The following is a 25,392-nucleotide window of genomic DNA, read 5'->3' as shown; positions in this document are numbered from 1 at the left end:
CTCCCTTGGTCACCTGCCCTGGGATGGATCCCTGAGCAAACCAATGGTTGAACATATCCGTCAGAAGAGGCAGAAACATGGGCGACAGCCTCAAGTACAGTTCGTATGGCAGACCATCAAGTCCTGGCGATCTGTCACAGCTGACCTGCTTCAGCGCAGTAAAGACCTCCCGCTCCGTCACCCGGCCCTCGCAACTAGCCGCTCTAGCCGCCTCGAGGCGGGGAGAGTCGGCCAAATAGTCGCTAAACTCAAGGACCGGAAGATCGGGCTGCTGCGTAAAACGCTCCTCGAAATGTTCTCGAAACCCCTCGCAGATCTCCCGAGTCGATTCCAGGGTGCGTCCATTCGGATGTTTGATTTTTGCAATGTATTTGTCCGAGCCACGCCTAGAAACCTCACGGCGCACGTCTGCATCAGAATTGACTGCTTCGTTGCCTATCTTTCTAAGCCTAGCTCTAACTACTTGGCCTTCGTAACGCTTGCTAGTCTCGCGTAGAAGGTCCTGCTTAGCTAGTTCCTGACTAACCCTATCACCCTCCCCCGTAGCCTGGGCTAGTTTCTGCTCTAGCTTCTTCTTCGTCTTGGCCTTATCTAGTGCGAGGCGCTGGGCATACTTGACGGAGAAGCTTCTGATCTTGGCTTTGAGACCTAACCACCACTTACTCCCGGTAACCGCCCCCACTAGTGCCTTTTTAATCAATTCTCTTAACTGATCTTGGAAGTCTTGTATCTCCAGAAGGGAGGTGTTTAACTTCCAGTACCCCGCTAACTTAGGCCTATTTCATAGCTTCAGCCGGGCCATAACTAATTTATGGTCCGTCTGGCCTAGCCAAGTGAACGTGGGACAAGATACTACACTTTGATCTTGGCCAAAAGGCCAAGGAATCCTTTATATTGTAATTATAAATAAATTTAATTTATTAAGTGAGGCAGAATTACCTCCCTTGGAATATATTTAACGAGATATTAACTTTATATATATTTATTTATTTATTTAAACACGCGTAGATATCCATATTCAACTAATAAGTAATTTTAATATAGTTTTTATATTATAAATTAATTCACTATTTTTTTATGTTATAAATTAATTCACTATTTTTTTATATTATAAATTAATTCACTATTTTTTTATATTATAAATTAATTCACTATTTTCTTTTAAATATGAAATGTTAGTAATAAGTTATTAAGTTATACTTCATATCTTCTAATATTGAATTGTAAATTAATTAGATACTTACATTAACTGATTTTTTTATTTATTTATTTATTTATATATTCATTCATATTATTATCAATATAAGCAGCATCATTATTATTTATATTGAAATTAATATTTTTAATTTTTTTAAATTTCACAAACATTACTCAATTCTACATACGACAAGCTAGTATTAATAAATATTTTTCGAACTTGTTCCATATTTAATTATAATAATTGTTAATCATTAGCAATATATATATATATATATATATATATATATATATATGTGTGTGTGTTTTGAGGAAAATAGAAAAACCGAATGAAATTATTAAAATAATCAACGTTTCGTCCTTATTTCAGTGGACATCTTCAGGATATTGAAGTAAAAATGCAAGAAAAGAAAAAGTCATAGATCGTACGAAAAAGAGAACAGATTTTGAATCCTACCCATGTCGGAAAGGACAAACATATGTGTGCGTATGGGAAGGTTGGGTTGTTCAATGTCTATATATACACTTTTAAAAATGCGTTAAATAAATATGTACATTTTTTTTTTTTTGTGAACTTATTCATTGTGTTGAAATATTTTAGGAAAACGGTTAGCCAGGATCTGTTTCGATATTTTGTTCTTTGATTATTATTTTCCCTATGCTAGGGGCTAAATGGTAGAAGCCTTTTCTTTTCGTAATAGTATTAGTATTTAGTATTAGTGCTGATTCAAAAAGTCTTCTTTTAGCTCTATCTATCACGTATTTTATAATTTTCGCATGATCTAAATTAAATGAGTGATCGTATTCTGCACAATGGCAAAAGAGTGCATTTAGGGCCTTACCATTCCTTATATCTCTTCTGTGTTCGTAATGTCTTAATTTCAATTTTTGCTATGTTTCACCTATGTACGCTTGTTGACATATATATATATATATATATATATATATATATATATATATATATATATATATATATATATACGCTTGTTGACACACAATGACACACACATATATATATATATATACGCTTGTTGACATATATATATATATATATACTAATTCTCTAATAAGTATGTTTCAGAGTTCGTTACTTTGATAACATGTTGTTTAAGGTAAAATAAATAAATGTATGTTTAAGTTAAAACTAATTCTAATTTTGATTCTAGTTAATAAGATTTATAAATATTGTTTGAACCTACAAATTCTAGACCATATCCAACTAAGGTTTTCCTCATAATTTAAGCCCCATCTCCTGTGTAATATAATTGACTTAAAGTAAAAAATTATAAGATGGTCAACATCATGAATTTAGAAATATAACTTTTTTGTCATTTATATTCTCTCTCTCTCTCTCTCTCTCTCTATATATATATATATATATATATATATATATATATATATACATACTAGCCGACTAGCACTAATTACTAATCGTTGTCTCTACCTCTCTCTCTTTCTCTCTCTCACTCTCTCTCTCTCTCTCTCTATATATATATATATATATATATATATATGACACATAGAAACCTATATATATATATATATATATATATATATATATATATATATATATATATATATATATATATTTCACCCGGGCAACGTTCGACCCGGGCAACGTTGCCCGGGTGCTTGGAGGTGTATGCTTAGCAAAAAAAAAAAAAACAATCATTTTTTTTTTTTAATTTGACCTCAATTATGACCCCTTAGTGTTTTGGGCTCAAATCAGGTTATAAAGTTAGATCCATTTCCAAGAAATCTATATCTAAAATTTCAAGTGTGCAGACCCAAAATTGTCGGAGGAGTTAGGTAGAGTTCTCAAAGGTCAAATCGTTGAATGTTTACCCCTAAATCGCGAAATTTCTGCCCGAAAACGGATCACATCGATTTTCCCAAATGTCAGTACCCAGTATATTAAATTTCGAGTCTGTACGCTTCAAATTTACAGAAATATTGCGTAGGAAAATGTACACACAGACAAACAGACACTTTCACTTTCATAGATATATAGATATACTAGCACACGTGCCCGGCATTGCCCGGGTCTTTGGAGGTATATGCTAGTAAAAAAAATAAAAACAAGGGTCAATTGTTTTAATTTGACCCCTATTATGACTCTAAACATTTATTGTTTTGGGCTCAAATAAAGTTTATTAAGTTAGATCCATATCCAAGGAACCTATATCTAAAATCTCAAGTGTTTGGACTCTAAATTGTAGGAGGATTTTGGTAGAGTTCTCAAAGGTCAAATTGTTGAACTTTGCCCCTTAACAGCCAAATTCCTGGCCGAAAACATATCACATCGATTTTCCCAAACCTTAGTAACCTGTATATCTAATTTTGACCCCTTATTATGGGACCTTGATATTTATTATTACTTCGATTTTCCTAAATCTCAGTACCGTGTATATCAAATTTCGAGTCTGTAGACTCAAAATTGACAGAGTTATTGCGTAGGGAAATGTACACACATAGACACACAGACACATTCACTTTAATAGATATATAGATAGATTATATAATATATTATATATATAAACATGTGTCCATATATATATATATATATATATATATATATATATATATATATATATATATATATATTAGCAAGAGCACCCGTCGTTGACTGGGTTCAAAAACAGCGTACAGAAAATGGACTCTGATTTATGAAAGCATGATAGGCTATGAAAAGGAAGGATTGTAAAGAGATAGCTTTGAATTTGGGGGTATCAAAAAAAAAAAGAAGCAAAATATGATGAAAGTAAAAATAAAATAGATAAACCCCATAATTTATTTTACCATACCTGTTCACACTGAGACACTTATCACAATATTCTCTGGATCTATATTAAAAAACCTTGTTAAACTTTGTGACATATTTCCATTTTATGGAGATCAGGTTCGAACGAACACCCCATAATTTTATTATACCATATTTCTTCAAACTGAAACATAATTATCAAAGTATACTTACGCAGATAGATATGAAAAGTCTTTATTAAAGTTTGTGCCTATTTCCATTCTATGGAGGCTAGGCGCCAACGCAGACCCCACAATTTTATTATACCTATTTAAGTTAAAATATACTTATCAAAGTATTCTTATCTACATCTATATCAAAAACACTTGTAAAGGTTTTTTTTTTATTTTTTAATTTTTTATTTCCATACTTTGTGGACCTGGCGCGAACGCAGACACCACAATTTTAATGAACCACCGTTCTGCCAGATCAAACATACCCATACCTGTGTCTTGGTACATCTTCTATCATTATATGTAATCAGTTGTTTTTTTAAATAGTCGACCATATAGGAGTCTATTCGTGTCCAAACACACACAGACATTCAGCTTTATATTATACTGGCATGGGTGCCCGGCGTTGCCCGGGTGTTTTGAGGTGTATGCTGTGCAAAAAAATAAAATAAAAAATAAATAAAAACGGTTAATTGTTTTAAATTTTACCCCTATTATGACCACTTAAAATGTATTGTTTAAGGCCCAAATGAAGTTATTAATGTAAGATCCCTGCCCACGGAATCTATATCTAAAATTTCAAGTGTTTATATCCAAAAGTGTCGAAGAAGTTTTGTAGAGTTCTCAAAGGTCAAATCGTTGAACTTTGACTCCTTAATCGCCAAATTTCTGCCCGAAAACGGATCACATCGATTTTCCCAAATCTCAGTACCCTGTATTTTAAATTTCGAGTCTGCAGGCTTCAAATTTACAGAGATATTGCGAAGGAAAATGTATACACAGACACACACTCAGAACGACAGACACTTTCACTTTCATAGATATATAGATATACTAGCATGGGTAGCCGGCGTTGCATGCGCTCCTACCACCCAAATTCCCGTGAATACCAATGGTCGCTACCAATGGGAAATCAACTGTACGCAGATGTTGCGATAACGCAATTTCTTTTACAAAGGTTATCTAAAGAGGTGGAAAGTACTAGAAATCTGGGGGAGGACTTGTTGTCGCTCAGATTCCTCAGAACACCACAGGTTGTCTTCAAAAAGAAATTATTGATGATAACCTGTGTGACTACTACTAGTGATGCTGACGACGATAATAATAATAATAATAATAATAATAATAATAATAATAATAATAATATTATTATATAATTATGCCCCTTACAGTTGGGCGCTCCTATTTTGAAAATAAATAATCATATGTATTATTATTAATCGGACTACTGTTCTCATCTTAAGTGTGATTTTCAAAACGTATCGGTCGACATAACCTCCGACCTTCCTCACGTGTATCTTGTAGAACTCGGGAATTTTTCTGTCGAACTCGGGAATTTGGACGGATTTTCGAGCGGAACCATTTATTAACTTCACAATGCTAGGGTGCTCTTGTTTCGTCAGCCATGACTGGATAGAGGTTCTAAGTAATTTGCAAATGTATATTTCGGTCGCCCACATTGAGGATTGAACCTGCAACCTTCAGGAGGATATCACTTTTACATTTGATTTTTCCAAGTAGTCTAACCACTGCGATATGGGTCCTTGTGGAGAATTCTAATACGAATTTTAGGAGCCTTAAACCTGCTTTTTATTTCTAGTTGTAAATATCACCATTTATTGCTAATTATTACTATTTATTACTAATTATTACTAATTATTACTAATTATTACTATATATTAATGTATATCTATCTCTATACTTATTACTTGTATATATTAATGTTTTTTTACTTATTACTTGTATATATTATCTATTGTTTATAATTATTGGTTCTCATATTGTATTAAATTCTATACTAGGTCTACTTAGCAGTTGGTTATTACCCAGCATATGTGCTGCTTCTTTTTAGTCGTCTTATTCTCCACCGTTCCTCTCTGCCGATAATTTTTACTTCATCCCATGATGGTATATGGTTTCCCTTCTCTTTCAAGATATGGTCAGCTATACCTGACTTTTCAGTCTCTCCACGTACTATGGCTTTCGGTGTTCTAAAGGTACTTTCAATGGACGACACGTTTCACCCCTGTATAGTTTTCCACATTTACATGGGATTTCATATACACAGTTCTTAGTCACGAAGGGGACTTCACTCCCACAAAATGATTCAGGAGAGTTTACTCACTCCTTAATACTTTCCTGATGTCATATGGATAACATATACTATGAAGTTTTTCAGACAAACCCTTCATATATGGTATACAAACTGTGGTAAGTTTCTGAGTGGTGTCCTTTTGTGTTTGATCCAAATTTCTTGGAGCTACAGCAATGGTCAGTGACTCCCTGTCTGAGAGTACATCTTTCAAACTGCTTGGCCTAACGTTCACAGGAAACATGAGTTGGAACAATTATATTGAAAACATTGCCAGGGCCGCTGCGAAGAAGGTAGGCTCTCACTACCGTGCTAGAAAACTACTGACATCTGAAAGTATCATGTACCTCTATAAAGCCACCATTCGCCCAAGTATGGAGTATTGTCGTCACATTTGGGCTGGTGCATCTGCTGCTAGTCTCTCGCTCCAAGACAAGGTTCAAAAGAGAGTCGCCAATCTGATAGGCCCTGCGCTGGCATCTAAGCTTCAGCCTCTGTCCCATCGACGAAATGTTACATCCCTCTGTCTGTTCAACAAGTATTTTAATGGTGAATGCTCTGAGGAACTGCAGACACATGTGCCCCCACGATGTAGACAGCGTCAACAAATCCGACAGGCACCTAAATCCCACCGCCACACAGTAGAGATCCCTAGATGTAAAAGATTTTTCTACTCCAGTAGTTTCTTCCCCAGAACCGCTAGACTCTGGAATTCCATTCCAGGTCCCTGCTTCCCCAACTGTACTGACATGCAGAAGTTCAAGTGTAACGTGAACCGACATCTAGCTGCCCAAATCCCAACATAGTGTCCCAGTAGTTGCTTCCCCTGATAGTAGCCCCCTACACCAAAGTGGCAATGTGCCTTGTTTGGGGTGAAAATGTAATATTTTTTTTAAAGCTGCTGTCATGCTCTCTGGATAGTTGTTTCGGTAGAGGGTTTCTCTTAAATTGTCCATCTCCTCTTGATATGCACTGATGTTTTCTACGTATGGTATTTGCTCCGTGTTGTAGGCATCGGTTTATTCCTTTCTTTACATTATATGGATGATGAGGGTTGTAGTTTAGATACTGTCCAGTGAAAGTTGGCTTTCGGTATACAGATGACATAACCCCCTGACTTGTGCGAGTTGTCAGCACATCGGGGGAATGATAATTTATTGTTATTTTCTTGTTCCATTGTGAACTGAATAGTTGGACGGATCGAGTTCACATGGGCTAGTAACGTTGGAACATCTTCCTGGTAGGGCCAAAGTATGAAGATGTGTAGATGACATGGAACAGATATGTGTGTACGAGTTGTTTTAAAATGTGTATTTTGTTTATCTTACAATATTGGTTAATGAATATTTCGCAGGGACGAATCTGTTCTGTACTGCCGTTCACGAGTTTGGTCACAGCCTTGGCTTGGTGCACACCTTCTACAGCAGTGATATCATGTACCCTTTCGAGACTGACTGCGAGAATTTCCGTCTCTCCGAAAACGACATCTACACCATCCAACAACTCTACGGTAGGCCAAACACTTTACTTTCTCTTATTAATCCCTTCCTTCCAAAGTGAAAATGGTGCCATTGTGTTCTTATTCATATTTATATCGATGATTTGGTTTTAAAAACTAAAGTAATTACGTGTTTACATTTTTAATATGCCATTTTGTTGTTTCGGATTATTTTACTAAAGTAAGTAACGCTTCATTATTTTTCAAAACTGTTTTTGTTTCTTTGTTTTCGATATTTCGTCGATATTATTTAGTAAGAGTGGTTAGCAGAAAAGCTAACAAACGACTACCCTAAAAAATAAATATACAAGAAATAAATGTTACCATAATCCATAAAAGTTCGGTTCATGTTTGTTTTGTTTTAAAATAGTTTTCAATGCTCTTTACTTGAAATAATTTCAGCGAACCGAAACTAAAACGAAGTTTGAGGCGATAACTACTTACATGAATTGTTATATAAACTACAAATGTCATAATCGAATATTCCTCAAGCACAAAATAACGGAAAACATTAAAATATGTTTATAAATATTCCTTACGTTGACGGAACTCTCTTAAATTGTTAACAGAGAATGTTCAGGTGCCCTCCTTCAAATTGCTCTCTATTTCAAAGTCGCTGCCATTTTGATTTTTTTTAAACCGGTTCGTGAATTAAAAAAAAATTTATTTACAAACTACTTAAAAATACAAACCAATGAACTTTTCTACAATAAAAGTATTTTTTATTGACTATGGTAACATTTATTTTTTGTATATTTATATTATCATATATATATAACAATTTCTCTTTGTAAGGAAACATCATTTTGTTGGTCACTTTTGTTTATGACTGGAAACAAAGTTGATAAAAAATATATCTTCGCCAAAATTATCTTTACTTTCATCATATTTTGCTTAGGGTAACATTTTTGTGTGCCAAAATCTATCTCTTTCCAACCCCCTCCTTTTCATAACCTATCATACTTTAATCAATCACAGTCCATTTTCTGTAGGCTGTTTTCGAACCCAGTCAACGACGGGTATTTCTGCTAGTATATATATAATTAGTTTGTTTTGTTTTTTTTAATTCAGCAAAGTGTTCAATCATGAAGAAAATCCGAAAATAAGAGTGTATTTATATGTATATATATATATATATATATATATATATATATATATATATATATTTTGTTTACAGAAAAGTTTTTAGATGTGACAAGTCATTGGTACCGTCGGTTTTAAACCCGAAAATTCGGACCATTTTAGATCCCCATATCAGACTCTCGTCAGCCAATACTCAAAACGAAAGATGAGTATTCGCTAACCAGAGCTTGATATGGGTATCTAAAACGGTCCGAATTTTCGGGTGTAAAACCGACGGTACCAATGACTTGTCTCATCTAAAAACTTAATGTAAACTATATATATATATATATATATATAGTAATTTATAAAATATATATGGCGATTAAGCTACACTGAATATTCTGCGTTTCATCCAACTATAGGATTCGTCAGGCTTATGCATAAGCCTGACGACTCCTATAGTTGGATGAAACGCAGAATATTCAGTGTAGCTTAATCGCCATATATATTTTATAAATTACTAACTAGCTCTACCTACGTATTGAGCACTTTTGAAGTAAATACTTAAAGTTTACGCATAAATCTATACTTTCATATATTAAATTTATGCGAATAAATGAAGTAGTTATATTATATATATATATATATATATATATATATATATATATATATATATATATATATATTAATTAATGCCTCCATTCAGTCTTGAAAGACAAAGGATATCCCCTGTAGGAGCAGTTGTGCGAGTAACTCTGGGGTAAGGGTTGCGCAATCTCCAACCCAACATCTCCTGAATCGGCACCGCTTTAGTCCAGTGGCTAGAAAAATTCGGGAAGTCTGGAAACAATGTTGAGAAAAGCGGCGAGCACATACGGCACCTGGAAGTTCCAAATGGTCACTCATCTGGCACTGGTCAGGCTCAGTGTCAAACGTTATTATATCGAGGAACGTGATTATGTATATATATATATATATATATATATATATATATATATATATATATATATATATATATACATATATATATATATATATATATATGTAAGGGAGACAACTTGTATATGTATCACATTATTAGAAGTTATTTTTTAAATTCTAAATTGAACTCTTATGCTTAGTTTTTCCATCAATTTTAAGGCTTGGATTATTATTCTTTTTAATTGCTTGTAATAAAAGTTAATTGACACGATTAAAAAATCTACGTTATTCGAGACAAAAACAAAAGAAATAAAGAAAAGTCTTACCTGTTTCTTCCAGGCGTTGTCTTCACTTTTTCTCTTTTCTCGTTCTGATAACAGTGTCATATTTTGTGTGTCTTTTTTTACATACTTATATAATTTTTTACTGTAATAATGTTTTTCGTTTATCTATTATTTAAAAAAATATATCCAGTTATATCTATATATATATATATATATATATATATCTGATTTCCCTGATTATATATATATATATATATATATATATATATATATATCTTTTTTGTAAAGATAAGAATTTCAGACGTAAAATACTGTAATAATGCTTTTCGTTTATCTATTGTTTAAAAAAAATGTATCCAGTTATATATATATATATATATATATATATATAATATATATATATCCCTGATTTCCCTGATTATATATATATATATATATCTTTTTTGTAAAGATAAGAATTTCAAACGTAAATTTAATAGACGATGGCATAGGTATATATGTGTTTTTTATTATTCTTTCACTGATTAAATAAACAAATATTTATTTGATACAAAAATGTTAACGTTTCCGCATGCTTGCATTTTTCCTTTATTTCTAAAGAAATAATCATTTACGACATTAATTCAAATATATGCATGCATAACTATATATCTTTTTGTTATTATTCTTTAACTGATTAGATAACCAAATATTAATTTCAAAGAAAAATTCGTTGTTTTTGCAGTGTGCGCACCGTGTTGCATTTCAAATAGGATTTCAGAGTAAAATTATAATTTATGGTGACTTTTATTATTAAATTGTTAGGCACAAGCGAAGAATTGTAAAACTGCCCACTCCCTGTGTTAGGAATGGCTTTCTAAATTGTAACATTTTTATTTTAGCACAGTTCTTACACTGCACAAGTACTAAATACTCTTATGTTTCTGAACGCGTGCGTTTTCTTTTATTTTTAAATTAAGAATTTCAAACGTTGTTTTTCCTTTATTCATAAAGACATAAGAATTTCAGACGTTGTTTTTCTTTTGTTTATAAAGACATAAGAATTTCAAACGTTATTTTTCCTTTTTTTTTTTTTTTTTGTAAAGACATAAGAATTCCAGACGTTGTTTTTCCTTTATTTATAAAGACATAAGAATTTCAAACGCTGTTTTTCCTTTATTTATAAAGACATAAGAATTCCAGACGTTGTTTTTCCTTTATTTGTAAAGACATAAGAATTTCAGACGTTAACTGAAATATACGAATACATATCTATACATGTACTTAATTCCTTAACCGATTAGATGAACAAATATCTATTTTATACAAACATTCTAACGTTTCCGAATATGCGCGTTTTTTTTCAGAAATAATAATTTAGAACGTTATATTGTAGATACGAAAACATGCCTACATATATATGTATATATATATATATATATATATATATACATATATATATATATATATATATGCGTTATTAATATATCCATGAGATAAACAAATATTTATTTTCAAGAAAATATGTAAATTTACCGAATACGGATAAAAATTATAAATGTTCGCATGTTCCTAGTTCTGTTTTGTTTTTTTTAGAAAATTTTCCTGAAACATTTACTGCATTCAAATAATTTTAAGACAATTATAACATAAAATAGACCTTCATTTTCATATAAAATCGATTTTTTCGTAACTAATAAAGTATAAATAATTATTAGATTTTGAGTAAAATTCTTTTCATCACATTTTTTTAGTTTTCTTAACAAAGTTCAAAATTCATTGTAATAAATGAATGAAATCTATCACGACCGAAGACGAATAAAGTTCATACTTAAACAAAATAGTGAACGATAGGGGTCAAATTCTCAGTTCTGTTGTCGATTATTTTTAAAACGACACGTCGCTCACAGTAGAATAGTTAATGTTGTAAATATTATTTTTATAAACAACAAAAACAAAAAAAAACATTTATGAATTTATGTTTTGTTTAATCTTGTTCATTATAATGCCCGACGACAAAATATTACTATGTATCATACACAACCTGACAATGCCGGGTACTTCAGCTAGTACAAAATAAATGCAATTCCGAGAGGATATCGGTTTCAAGATGAGAATATGAAATATTAAGTCAGAACACATTAATTTGCAATATGAATTATTGATTATATGAAGTAATATTTGTACATTTATTTCCGTTTACAAATACTATGGCATTTTCTTTTTGTCTGGCTCTGCTTAAAGCAACACATAGTTGCTTATGTTGAAAAACATATTTCTCTAAATAAATCAATATGTTATATAATGTTTGTCCCTGTGATTTGTAAATTCTGGTTTCAAAAGTATAGGCCATTTTTATCATTCTATTAATAGGAGTACTTATAATTAGGTTAAACAGTTTTCAATTCAGTATATTACCCTTACCAATTATATATACTAGGTGCCTTAAATAAATTTCCAGGCATTTTTCGTATGGGCACATTTATTGTCAGTACACGCATGAAACTCTAGTCCGCTTCGAAGTAATCTTCTCCGGCTGTACTAAACTTGTTGTTCAGTTCCAACCACTTCAAGAAGGCGCATAGAACGCCTCTAATGTGAGTTGTTTTTATGACTCTCGTCAAAACCTCTTTTATCTCCTCAGTAGTCTAGTCCTGGATATGACCTTAAACTATATCCGATGGTGAGGCCACAGCTTGCGGCTTTGCGATTGCTGCCAGGTTCACTCTGACGCGGAGTGGTAGTACCTGGTAGAGTCCCAACTATGGGTTAAATAGAAACCGACTTGAAAAAAAAAAACAAATATATTCTATTAAAAATAATTTCTTCAAAATCTTTGGATTCGGCATTAAATAACCTGAAAAAGGTTGATATGCCGTAAAAAAAAAACAACCAGTTAACTGACCTCAATATTCTCATAACGACAGTCGCTACGATTTTTCTTCAGTTTAGGAAATAATTAAAAGTCACAGGGAGCAAGGCCTGGACCATAGAGAAGGCGAGAAACTGTCTTCATGCCCATTTCATTACAACGTCTTTCTTTCTGATTTTCTCTGAGCAGCCTTCGGATAAACTTCGAGAAAATGTCCGCATATTCTGTTCCTTGCGAATAATTGCGTTACAGTTTTCACACTGACATCAACGTGTGCACTTATTGTCTCTATAGACACACGACGGTTTTTATCCATGAAATTCTTTATTTGGCTAATAAACTATAGTGTTCTGACATCCTTATTCCTCCCACACCTCTCATCATCCCTCCCAAACTCCCTGCCTTCTTTGAATCTCTTATGCCATTCAAAAACTGGAGCTTGATCATGTAAGATGATCCAAAAGCAATCTGAAGCATTCTATGCATTTCTGTGGTATTTGTTCCAAGTTTAAAACAGAACTGTATTGCATATTGTTCTTTTAAAGTGTCTTCACGTCCAGGCTGCATTTTTTAAATTCATCAGCTTTTACAGTCAGAATTTAGTATTCTAAATCCTACTGTAGTTGTCCATTTGAACGTGAAATCATAAAACGTGGGCAATCGTCTCATAAGGTGTATAGCAATAATATACTGAATTTTCAACAGTCTACAATTTAAAATACCTGTAGAAATAAGGCTGGTAACTTATTGAAGGAACCTAGTATATTCTATATTATTATATTATCCCTGCTGATTGTATATATTATTTATATATATATATATATATATATATAGAGAGAGAGCGAGAGAGAGATAGAAAGAGAGAGAGAGGGGGGGGAATAAGAGAGGGACAGGCAGAATATACGAAAAAAGATGAAGACATTTTTTTATTTTATAAGATTTTAATTGACTTTTCAATTAAAATCTTATAAAATAAAATAGGGCAAAGAAGTTACAAACACACCGACAGTTATTTGAGTCTTTTGTTTGCAGCACAAACTATTCTTTGTCGTTTAGGTCGGAGAGATCCACGTTGTCTTTTATAGAAAATTGATTCAGTATATTTGTGTTTCTTTCTGTAGGAAAGCCTGATAATTCGACCACAACAACCCAATCGGTACAAGAGTCAACCGTTACGCCGAAACTAACAACTCCGGACACAATATCCACCTCAACAATGTTGCCGACGACCTCATCTTTAGCGACGATAACCAGCACAGAAAACCCTTCCACTTCTACTTACAAAACAACCGCTGCAGGATCATCTCCTCCCACATCGCCGAGTACAAGCACTACATTCGAAACGAGAGTTACAACACGGAGACCAAGTACAATTTTCCCTGAATTGTGTGAGGGGTACATCCGTGCTATTCTTTATGGAGCAGATGGGCACCTGTACGTTTTCCTCGGTAAGTTCTGTCCAAGTTTTATAATTAAGTGATCAAATTTCCACTCGGGTAAAGTACTGGAAGTTTTCAAGGTTTAACATTTTTTCGTTAAAATAGCCATTTACTGTAAATAGATAAATAACGCTACTTCAAACTTTTAAACCAGCCAATGTGGGAAAGATAGATTCTGACCCATAAAACAAACATTCAGAAATATCGTTTATGGGATGCAAAGATTACGGGATGAAATAAAAATGGCTACAGTTAGGCAACTGCCGAAAGTCACTGCATGGCCCACTTTCTGCTGTGATTAAAATGTGGACTTGATCGATACCCAAAGATCGATACTACAACGTTAAAATCAAAGGTCGTTATGAAAAGGTATAAAATCGATTTCAGAATGTTAGATATGCAAACGTTGATATTTAAATGCTATATATCATATCGTCGATATCCACAAGTTAAACGCGGCAATATCAAACATGACATGGTCAAGGTCAAAGACACAAAGTCGTTTTAACAAGCGCACAATTTAATATAGTTATAATTATTATAAAATAAGCGGAGAACACATAAATCACCTGAAATTCCAAAGTCACATATTTTAGTACTGACTCTCTTTTAATCCCTGTCGAAGAAAGAGAGAGACTAGTGGCACATACACCAGTCTAAATATGGCAACAATACTCTAGAGATGGGCTAATTGTGGCCTTGTAAAGGTACAGGAACTCTCAGGCGTAAGTAGCTTTCTTTGATGTGATCCCGGATGGCCTCCTAGTCAGCCTTATTGTAGTATCTTGTCGTTTTGAGCAGTAGTCTGAATAATTCAAATAATACGTACTAATTCATTATCTATTTTATTCTGACGTCATTTGGTAGGTTATAGAAAAATCTGTTAGTCTGGGTCCCAAGTCTTCCTAAATATCCAGTTTAATCAACTCATTCGATATCGTTTGCAAACGACTTTAAGTAATCGCCACAGATTCTTACCATTAATTTCTTGCTGGCAACGACCATTGGTCTTGATTGGCATCTAGTTTGTTATAAGCCTCTCTAAGCTTCCCTCCGCACTTTTCCAGTGACTGCCTTGTTAATGTTCCCCTCTTCGGTTTTTCAATCCTCCGTAGCCCTTCACGGCTACTTGTGCAGTATCAGTTGACACTGATGTTTCTCTCTAAAATTAATTGCATTATTACCACTTATGTACTTGCTTGTTTTTATTTTGCTAGATATTTTGGTTTTCATGGTTTACCCAAATGGATTTGTTCAGGATTTTTACTTATTCATTACCGACATTTTCCCAAGGGCACCGGAATACATCGACGCAGCCTTCACGGTCAAACTGGACACCAAAGAAGAAAACGGGCACTCAAGTTTCACCTACATCATCAAGGTATTGTGTGATCACTGTCTATTGTGCTATTTGCATGGGCATTTATAAATCCGCATACAGGCAAGCGAATAGACACATATCGCCTCTGGTCAGTCTCGAGAGACAATGAATACACTCTATAATAGTGACTGCGCGTTAATTGTAAATCAAGAATGTCGCAGTCTTCAACCATATTTCTCCTGATTTGGCACCGCTTAAATCCAGTAGCAAAGAAAATCCAGGGTCATTGGAAACAATGCTGAGGTAAGCAGAAATCATACGAGGTGCCTTCAATAAATATCCAGACTATTTTAGTATGGGCACTTTTACTGAGAGTACAAACATAAAATTCTAGTCCTCGTCGTTGTAATCTCCTCAGGCTACAATCTACTAGTTGCACGTTCCCACGTCATGAAGGTCCCATGGAGAGTATAGTTGGAATGGGTACTATTCGTATTGAAGAAGTGTGATTCAAAAAAAGTCTGTGGATGACAATTTTAATGATATAGAGATCATTATTGTATTATTTTATTTGGGATTTGTCTGTGAATGACTATGTAAGCCCGTGTTTTCGGGTAAGGTACTGTAGTTTGATGCTATCGTCTGGTACTTACTTAACGCAGTAAACACTCTTTGTAAATAAGCAAATGGGATGCTTTAAAACTGGAGGTAAACGTTTAAAGAAAAAACAGCGTGGATACCATTTACCGTAGCTCAGCGTGAGGAACTGTCAACTACATTGTTTGAGCCTTTATTTCTAGTCTTGCCGCACTTAAAGGCTGTGATACAGCGAAACAGTCGGTCTGTGTCTGATAATTTTTTTTTTAATATAGAGATTATATTCGATATATTTGATGCCATATTCGATTTTTTAAATAATATTTCTACTCCTTTTTTATTTATTTTTATTTATTTTACTTTTTTTTCTGCTTTTTTTTCAGGATAACCGAGTTTGGAAATATTATTATGACAGCTACTATCAGCATTTTCAATTGGCAGTTGGTTACCCGACTTACAAAAGTGATGATTTTCCTGGTGCACCAAAATACATCAGAGCTGCATTTTACGACGATGGCATAACTTATTTACTTGATTGTAAGTTGGAGAAACACAAAAAATACATGATGCCCCCCCTCGTCCACACACCACATACAAAAGAACAAATATCGCCAATTCAATCAGTAATAAAATCTACGATCATTTCTGTAATTCAAACATATCTATCACAAATAAAATTCAATTTATGTAGTGGATTCTCTTTTTTGCCCGTTTCCACGTGATCCCTCTAAACTGAGAGCTTGTCGTCCTATAATTAAACCTTCATATTTACACTTTCTAAAAGAATAACTCGACTTAAAACTGATGGGAGACACTGTTTATTTATGCAATTTAATGTTACATAATAGATATAATCTGGCATAAACATTGTTGCCCTAGAAAAGACGACATGATTCCATTTCGGTTTAATGAAACCCGGCTTTCGTTTTCTTTTTTTCTTTTTTCTTTCTTTTTTTTTGTTTTTGTTGCATACCACTTGTTAATTGGTCAGTTGTGCATAAATCCCAAGAATGATGGGAGCCTACCATCATGTCTGAAACTGACACAGTGTTCAACGCGCAAGATCTGAGATGCGCTGCTGTACAACACATGCTCTCTACCGATGCAAATTATGAAAACAGGGCCATTGCCACCACCTTACAAATGCCTCAGAGGATTGCCACGAATAACAGTGACGTGTCTAGGGTGATGAAAACAAAGTTTCCGGCCACGGTTATAGTCTTTGGTCTGGTTTAAAGTGAGTACAACATCATGCCAACTCACTACCCCGAAGTCGGCTTGGAAATTGTACCTGGATGTGCTGAAGAGTGTAGTGATCTCCTGGTGCAATCAGATGGCTGCTGTCAGACGCTGGGTGTGGCAGCAGGACTCGGCGCCAGCCCACAAGTCCTAAGAGACCGAAACTTGGCTTGAGAAGGAGTACTACAACTTTGTAGCCTTTTCTCACCGCCCGTCTTCTTCTCCTACCTAGACTCGCTGGACTACTACGTTTGGCCATACCACGAGAACATCACCAACATGACCTCCCACAACATTACATCAAGCCTGATTGCCGCCATCCGCCGAGTATTCGAAAAGCTTCCGCCAGCATTTGTCGAAAAGGCATGCTCCCAGTTCCGGACCACTAGCAAAGCGATGATTGAGGCTGAAGACGGCTACATTGAATAGACGTCAGTTCTACTATATAATCAAGTTCCCTGAATTGATTTTTTTCGATAAAAGTTTTGAAATAAAGTTGGTTTTATGGTTCAACCCTCTAAATTGTCTAATTTGCAATCTCTTCTGCGCCATTTGGGCGGAATAAAAGTAAGAGGCATTACTCTTACATACGGATATTAACTCTTTAAAAATCAACATGTTATAACCAAGCCTATACACTTGTGCATAACCATGTATGCACATATAATATATGCGCAGTATATATACCAATCGGTACGAACCCGACTATGGAAGATCAGATAAATAAATGTGGATTTATAAGATCAAAGAATCCCGTCTTGATCACCCTTCGGGGCCCGTGGCGCAGTTGATAGAGACGTTGAATCTCTACAGTTCCATATGAACATTGTCTGAAGATAGCTGTTTCAATCCCACCCAAAGCGAGCCAGAGGTTTACTTGGCCAAAAATGTGGTGAGACGACAACAACTACGGATGGCAGTGATTGCTGAGAATGCAGTTAGGAGATTCGAAGTTCGTATCCGTCGCGGTTACCACCTGACGAAGGCCAGAGGAATAGTTGGCCGAAACGTTGTGAATAAACAAAACCAATAAAAGATAAAAAAAAACAACTAATAAAGATGAGAATAATAGTCCGAAATAAAAATAAATTAATATATAATGCTCATCTCAAAAATGAATTCCAATTAAGGAATAATATATATATATATATATATATATAAAAATATATATATATATATATATATATATATATAAATGCGCAGTCGCCATGTAATGTTATGCGTGTGTAAACAATCTTGCAAGTAACAGAAAAAAAGAAAAGAAACAATTCTACCTACTCTTTTCTTTTTCAGTTGAAATCACAAAAAAATATTTATAGGTACTTCTAGAATAATAACTTGTGTCTTTTTTTAAAGTTTCCTAGAACACCAATGACTTAACAAGATTATGTCGTGTCGAACAGGTGGTATTCTAACTTTGTTCGTCCATGTTTAGAGCACGTATTTTCCCATCGCTCTCGAGTTACGTGTGTAACACGTCTATCGCGGCCCCTCTATTTCTATGTTTTTCGCTGTGACCTCACCTCGCACGCTGTTTGGTCATTTGCATACGTAAACTGCTGCCATTCGTTATGTCAACGGGCGGTCGTTATGGAATGTTAAACACTATTAATATGTAGACACTGTCGCAAGCAACCGAAATAAAAGAAACAATTCATCAAACTCTTTTTTTCCAGTTGAAACAACAGACATTTATTTGCAGGTATTTTCTAGAAAAAATGACTTGTCTCGTGTTTAAAAGTCTTTTACACTTAAGTATGCTTAAAAATACTCTATTGTATCGAATACAAATTTTCTGTCGTTGCCCGACTATTTAAGAACATGTCATTCCCTATCACTCTCGAGAAACGCATGTACCTCTTTTTCTGTTTTTTTTTTACTATGACGTCACCTCTCACGCAGTGCAGTCATTTTCGTACAGTTGCTATTGCCATACGCTCTCTGTCTAACGTTATATTCTAATTAATGTTTATGTATTTTCGTACTTTCATCAAATCATGCTTTGTTGTCATGGGTGTATATAACGTCTATGGGACATTTTGCGATAAACGTATAAATGCGAGGTGTGTATGCGCTTGTGAGTGGGTGTTCAACAGAAAAACACGGTCCCCATTAACATTCACTCAGTATGACAGGGTACAGCTTTTAGCAACAATACACAGGCATACCATTTCATTGTAATCGTCTTCCTCTGTTGCGGCACTCGTCTTCAAGACGCTGAAAATTAGGACCTTTCCCATTTCAATGCATTATGCACTTACCACAAAGAAAACTTCTTGTTATTTTAATCATAGTGTTTATTTTCGTTCAAGTTTCGGATCGAGTTATGTTCTCTTTGTTAGTATTATATCTCAAATTCGTAACGCTTCGTTGAGCTCCCCTGGTGTAAAAATGCCGATATTTTCTCCAAGCAAATAACTCTGTAACTCAAACAAAACTCTGTATGTTCGATTCAGTCGTTACCTAATATAATAAAATCCTTATTTGTTCCTAATACTGACCTATTTCGATAATCCAATTGCGTCATCTTTGACGTTTTAGATCAACCAAGATGTTTGTTTATTGTTTATTCTTTTAATTATGTCAAAATGATATCATTTTTATATAAACACCTTTACTAACAAATGATTACGACGTTTCAAAACAATTTTAATCTCAAATACGTCAAGCTTGATTATTTTTTTTGTTATTTTGTTTCAGATGAGAAGTACACAACATATCGTTACAACTGTGAGCGATCAAGTTTTGAGTCTTTGACGCAGTCCAAATCAGTTGGCACTCCGCAATATTTGCAGAATTTACCTTGGGATATTCCCATTGACGCTGCTTGGGTTCGAGATGACCATCACTTAAATCTTTTTGCGGGAGAAGAATTGTACATCATAGACACTGCAGGAAACATAAAAGAGAAATCCAACAATAAAAACTTTTTCGGATGTGAAGTAAGTAATTAATATATATATATATATATATATATATATATATATATTCGTTTATATATATATATATGTGTGTATATATGTGTTTGTACATATACATATACATATTTATATCCATGCATATATATATGTGTGTGTATATATGTGTGTATATATATACTATATATTCTTATATGTATATTCTTATATGTATATATATGTGTGTTACATATACTATATATTCATATATATATATATATGTGTGTGTGCATATATATGTGTGTGTACATATACTTTTTATTCGTGCATATATATATATATGTATGTATATATGTGGGTGTGTGTACATATACATATACATGTCTGTGTGTATATTTACATATACATGTCCGTGCGTATATATATATATATATATATATATGTGTGTGGGTATATATATGTGTGTATATATGTATATCTGTATATATATATGTATATTTATATATGTATGTGCGTATATATGTATATATATATGTGCGTATGTGTATGTATATGTGTATATACATGTGCATATATGTATATATATTTGTATATTTATGTATATATATATGTATATATATATATATCGATATATAAGTGTATATGTGCATGTGTGTATATATATATATATCTGTATATACGTGTGTATATGTGTATATGTATATATACATATGTATATATATATATATGTATATATGAATGTGTATATATGTGTGTATATATGTGTGTATATATATGCATATATGTGACTATATATATGTGTATGTATGTATATATGTATATATATATATATATATATATATATATATATATATATATATATTTGTTATCAATCGTTGGAAATATTTTCTCCGTAAGCCATATAAGCTTCTGCTATTAATGCATCAACTTACATTCTCGAATTTACTATAGTCTTAATGCTAATGTAAGGGACCGTCAGTAGTTTATGGTGAAACAGTTTCGGTGATTTAAAAACAAAACCTTGTATTAATTATTAATTCAAGGGATCATCAGTTGTTTACCTTGATACACTGTTTCAGTTATGTAAAAAGAAACTGTGTATTAAATCATAACCCCAGTAGTGTTGTATCAAACACCACTTTCCTTAATCACAAGAACAAAAAAATGTTCCAGATATTAGATCTAGTTTCCTACTCATGATTAATTTAGCTAACCTATGCATGCTATGAAAAATGTCTTCCTTAATTGTGAGATTCTTCCCTGTCTCCAAATTCAAAATGGATATATTTTTTTAATTCACCAATGTTCTTCTTATAATATTAGGATTAATCCATTTTACTACTAATCGCCCCCTACAATTATTAGTACTTTATATATTTACATTCTTGTTTACTTAGTAAAATATATATAAAAGTTAAACATATTTATATATATACTAGCATCGGTGTCCGGCGTTGCCCGGGTGTTTGGACGTGTATGCTGAAAATAAAAATCAAAAATGATAATTTTTTTTAACTTTCACCCCTATTATGACCCATTAAAATTCATTGTTTTGGGTTCAAATTGAGTGATTAAGTTAGATCCACGTCCAAGGAACCTATATCTAAAATTTCAAGTTTTTAGACCCAAAATTGTCGGATGAGTTTGGTAAAGTTCTAAAAAGTCAAATCGTTGAACTTTGACCCCTTAACAGCCAAATTTCTGGCCGAAAACCGATCACATAGATTTTCCCAAATCTCAGTAGTCTGTATGTCAAATTTTTAGTCTGTAGACTAAAAAATGACAGAGTTATTGCGTAAGGAAATGTATACAGACACACACAGACACACAGTCACGTTCACTTTTATAGATAATACATATATATATATTGTATATATTATATACATTACTTATATATGTGCGTGTGTGTGTGTGTGTGTGTGTGTGTGTGTGTGTGTGTGTGTTTATGCAGGAAAATGGCGAATTGTTTCCACGCCTTGGTTGAATCTGCTCAAATTCCTGATACTGCTTTGATAGAGTTCATCACCGGCTTAGCAGTCTTGTGGGTGATGCCTTTTTCCTTCATGCAACCTCTTTTCCACAGAAGAGACGGTGCGAGCTTGTCTCATCTCTATCGTTATTTTTTACCTGAAGGCCAATCAAGGATAAGAGTTAATGAAGGTCAAGTGGTAGAGTCGTAATCATTAACCGTGTAGATTAGGTAGAATTTGGATTATTTAAGGGGGCGTCTCAACAAGAAATTGTTTATATTAAACTTGAAGGTTACCCTATTGTAGTCAGCCGGGAAGCAGGCTAATGGGACAGTGTTCCACATGCAGGCAGATCTAGAAAATTAGTTTTGTCCTTGGAAGCTGGGTTTACATTTAGGCTCAGAGAACTTCGCGAGCCGGGCGTCCTCTTCATTTTCATACGTGGACAGAATATTATACGAGTATTCCGTGTGGTTTGGGGGCAAATTGAGATTTAATTTTCTCATTCATTTCGAAATATGTTGCATCTGTTAATTTCTCTTTAATCGTCTCCGCGTGGACGCTGGAGGCACCCGATTCAAGGTTGGAGGGTAACAAATTTCCACCCTGGCGTGGGGATGACGAAGCGATAATTGCACGTCTCGTCTCGCGGCTGTCTCGATCGAAAAGCTGTGGAACTCGGTTCCGCTGACGGGCTTTCCATCTTACTAACACATAGTGGTTTTCAAGTCGAATGTAAACAAGTTTTTGATGTCTCAATCCCTAAAATAATCAAATTCTACTTAATTTCTACCACCTATGTTCACGAAGCCGTTGTCTCGGCGATCACTAATCATTAATCATTATTCTCGAGCGACCTTGTTAAAACAAAAATGCTCTCCGGCATCGGAGGACCTACAGAGTGAAAGCGTGTTATTTTAGCTACGTGCAAACCGTTGAATACCTATCACCCTCTAAACACACCAGGATGAAGAATTCCGTGAATAATTAGTATATTTGTGTTCCTTTTTTAAGATTTCTCTTGTTTCTTCTTAATTTATATATATCTTTTTTCCAGGCCGTGGTCGTGCCAGACAGACACGGTCATTCGCACGGCGGCCGCAAGCACTCGCATCGTGGACACAAGCACTCGCCCCGCCGGCACAAGCACTCGCCCCGTAAGGGAAAGCATTCTCACAAGCATCGGAAGGGAAGTCACAAACACCGGAAAGGAAGTCACAAACACCGGAAAGGAAGTCATAAGAGAAAAAACCACCGAGGAAGTGGTCGTCATTAGAAAGCGAATCGCTTGAACTGATGGACCAGAAGGCAAATCTGTAGAATAATAGTTTTTTTCTAAAATGTCTCTGCTACTTTTTTAAGCGATTACGTGTGAACACCCTGACAAACCTGGTAGAAATAAAAATAAAACAATTGTAAGTGAATTTAAAATAATTTAGTGTTGCATATACATTAAGGCTAATTGATCCACCATTTCCGGACCTTTCTAGCGTTTTATGACAGTTATTGTTTTTTCCTATGGGTACTAAATTATTTGCAGATGGGGGTGGGGTTACGTCTACTTTCATATTCTTTTACAACATCGAACCAAAGTTGGTGATAAAATAATTTAGTAAACTATTCGTTTATTATAAGTTGGTATGATCCGGAAATAGGGATCATTTTACATAAAGTTTATACACGTTAACTTTGTAAATAATTACGATTTTTTCTCCTCACCAAGTGTTTTAGTGTTCGCACGTAATCGCCTTAAAAAGGAAAAATTTCATTTGAAGCGAGGATGGTGAATTAGTTAAAGGGTGTTTATCTACATATTTACTGAAAACTCTATCGTTCTCCCCAGGTTTGCTAAAGAAGAGAAGTTATAAAAGTGACGAATTTGGCAAATTATAGTATCATTAACAGGCGGGAAATCGTGAACAAACAAAAAGAACTTATACCAAACGCAGTAAAATTTATTCACCTATCAACCTGTATGTTTTAAACGTACGGAAACTGAAAAAAAAAAATGTAGCATTTTTTATGATCATCTGTCTCCTCGTCAGACTAACAGTAAAATTGCTGGTTGGTGTGAAAGGATGCTTTGGTGAAATTAATGATGAAAAAAAGGAAAGGGAAAAATACTTACACAACTAATAACTTAAATGTTTGGGTGCGATGTGCGTGTACTTGTGACATACACACGTACCACGCACTCAAACACTTTGCTACACATACCAGACGCACATATAATTTCACAAACACCATGCACACACACGCATATCACACCCACATGCATACCATGCACACACACACATACACACACACACACCACAGACGCTACATAAACAGCAGACAAACACACATCCACACCACACGCACTCACACACACCACACGGACATTCACTACACAAACACCGGATACAAACACACGCACAGACACATAATACTCGCTCGAACACGCTCATCACACACGGACGCATACGCACATCACTCACACACTCACACAAACAACACACACACGCACACCACACGCACATGCATTACACAAACACAAGACACACATCACACACACGCAGACCACACACACGCACGCACGTACACAAACAACACACACACACAGCATGCATACAGCTTACCCACCCACCTACATCACACGCATACATACACGCATGCACACATAACGCACATACACATCACACATACATACATATACCAAACACATACATATATCACACACATTGCATACATTACATACTACACACATACAAATTACACGTGCACACACGCACGCGCGCGCCACACACACACACACACATACACACACACACAAACTCGTAACATTACACTTTATCAGTTTAACTTGATAAAACCATTACTGTGGTCGCCATGTAATTTTATCAAGCATATGGATGAAATTCTGTAAGGAAATTTGGAAACTGGCAGTTTCCACATGTTAAAAGTATACAGGTCGGTACAGAATCTAATTGTACGTCGTTTGCAGAAAGTATTTGTGTTTCTGAATATTTTAGATGGGGATGAATGCTGTCCTTATCTTGGATTACAAGT

General features: G+C 34.3%; 1 protein-coding gene across 2 annotated transcripts in view; it reads left to right on the top strand.

Annotated features, from left to right (window-relative positions):
* LOC145254721 (interstitial collagenase-like) overlaps positions 1 to 25,392 on the top strand; it is a 127,767-nt gene that overhangs the window by 102,248 nt on the left and 127 nt on the right. For both annotated transcript variants that reach the window (XM_080113443.1, XM_080113444.1), the window contains 6 exons: positions 7,617 to 7,772; positions 14,003 to 14,329; positions 15,538 to 15,701; positions 16,622 to 16,775; positions 20,178 to 20,419; positions 23,402 to 25,392. The exon at positions 23,402 to 25,392 is cut by the window's right edge and continues 127 nt beyond it. In XM_080113443.1, the coding sequence (XP_079969569.1) occupies positions 7,617 to 7,772; positions 14,003 to 14,329; positions 15,538 to 15,701; positions 16,622 to 16,775; positions 20,178 to 20,419; positions 23,402 to 23,620 (1,262 nt within the window). In that variant the 3' untranslated portion in view covers positions 23,621 to 25,392. The remainder of the gene's footprint in view (positions 1 to 7,616; positions 7,773 to 14,002; positions 14,330 to 15,537; positions 15,702 to 16,621; positions 16,776 to 20,177; positions 20,420 to 23,401) is intronic.

Source organism: Euprymna scolopes, chromosome 30, assembly GCF_053919585.1.
Source record: "Euprymna scolopes isolate OS-2025 chromosome 30, ASM5391958v1, whole genome shotgun sequence".
NCBI classification, from domain to species: domain Eukaryota; kingdom Metazoa; phylum Mollusca; class Cephalopoda; order Sepiida; family Sepiolidae; genus Euprymna; species Euprymna scolopes.
Note: the sequence above shows the minus strand (reverse complement) of the source record. Positions and strands in the feature narration are given on the sequence as shown.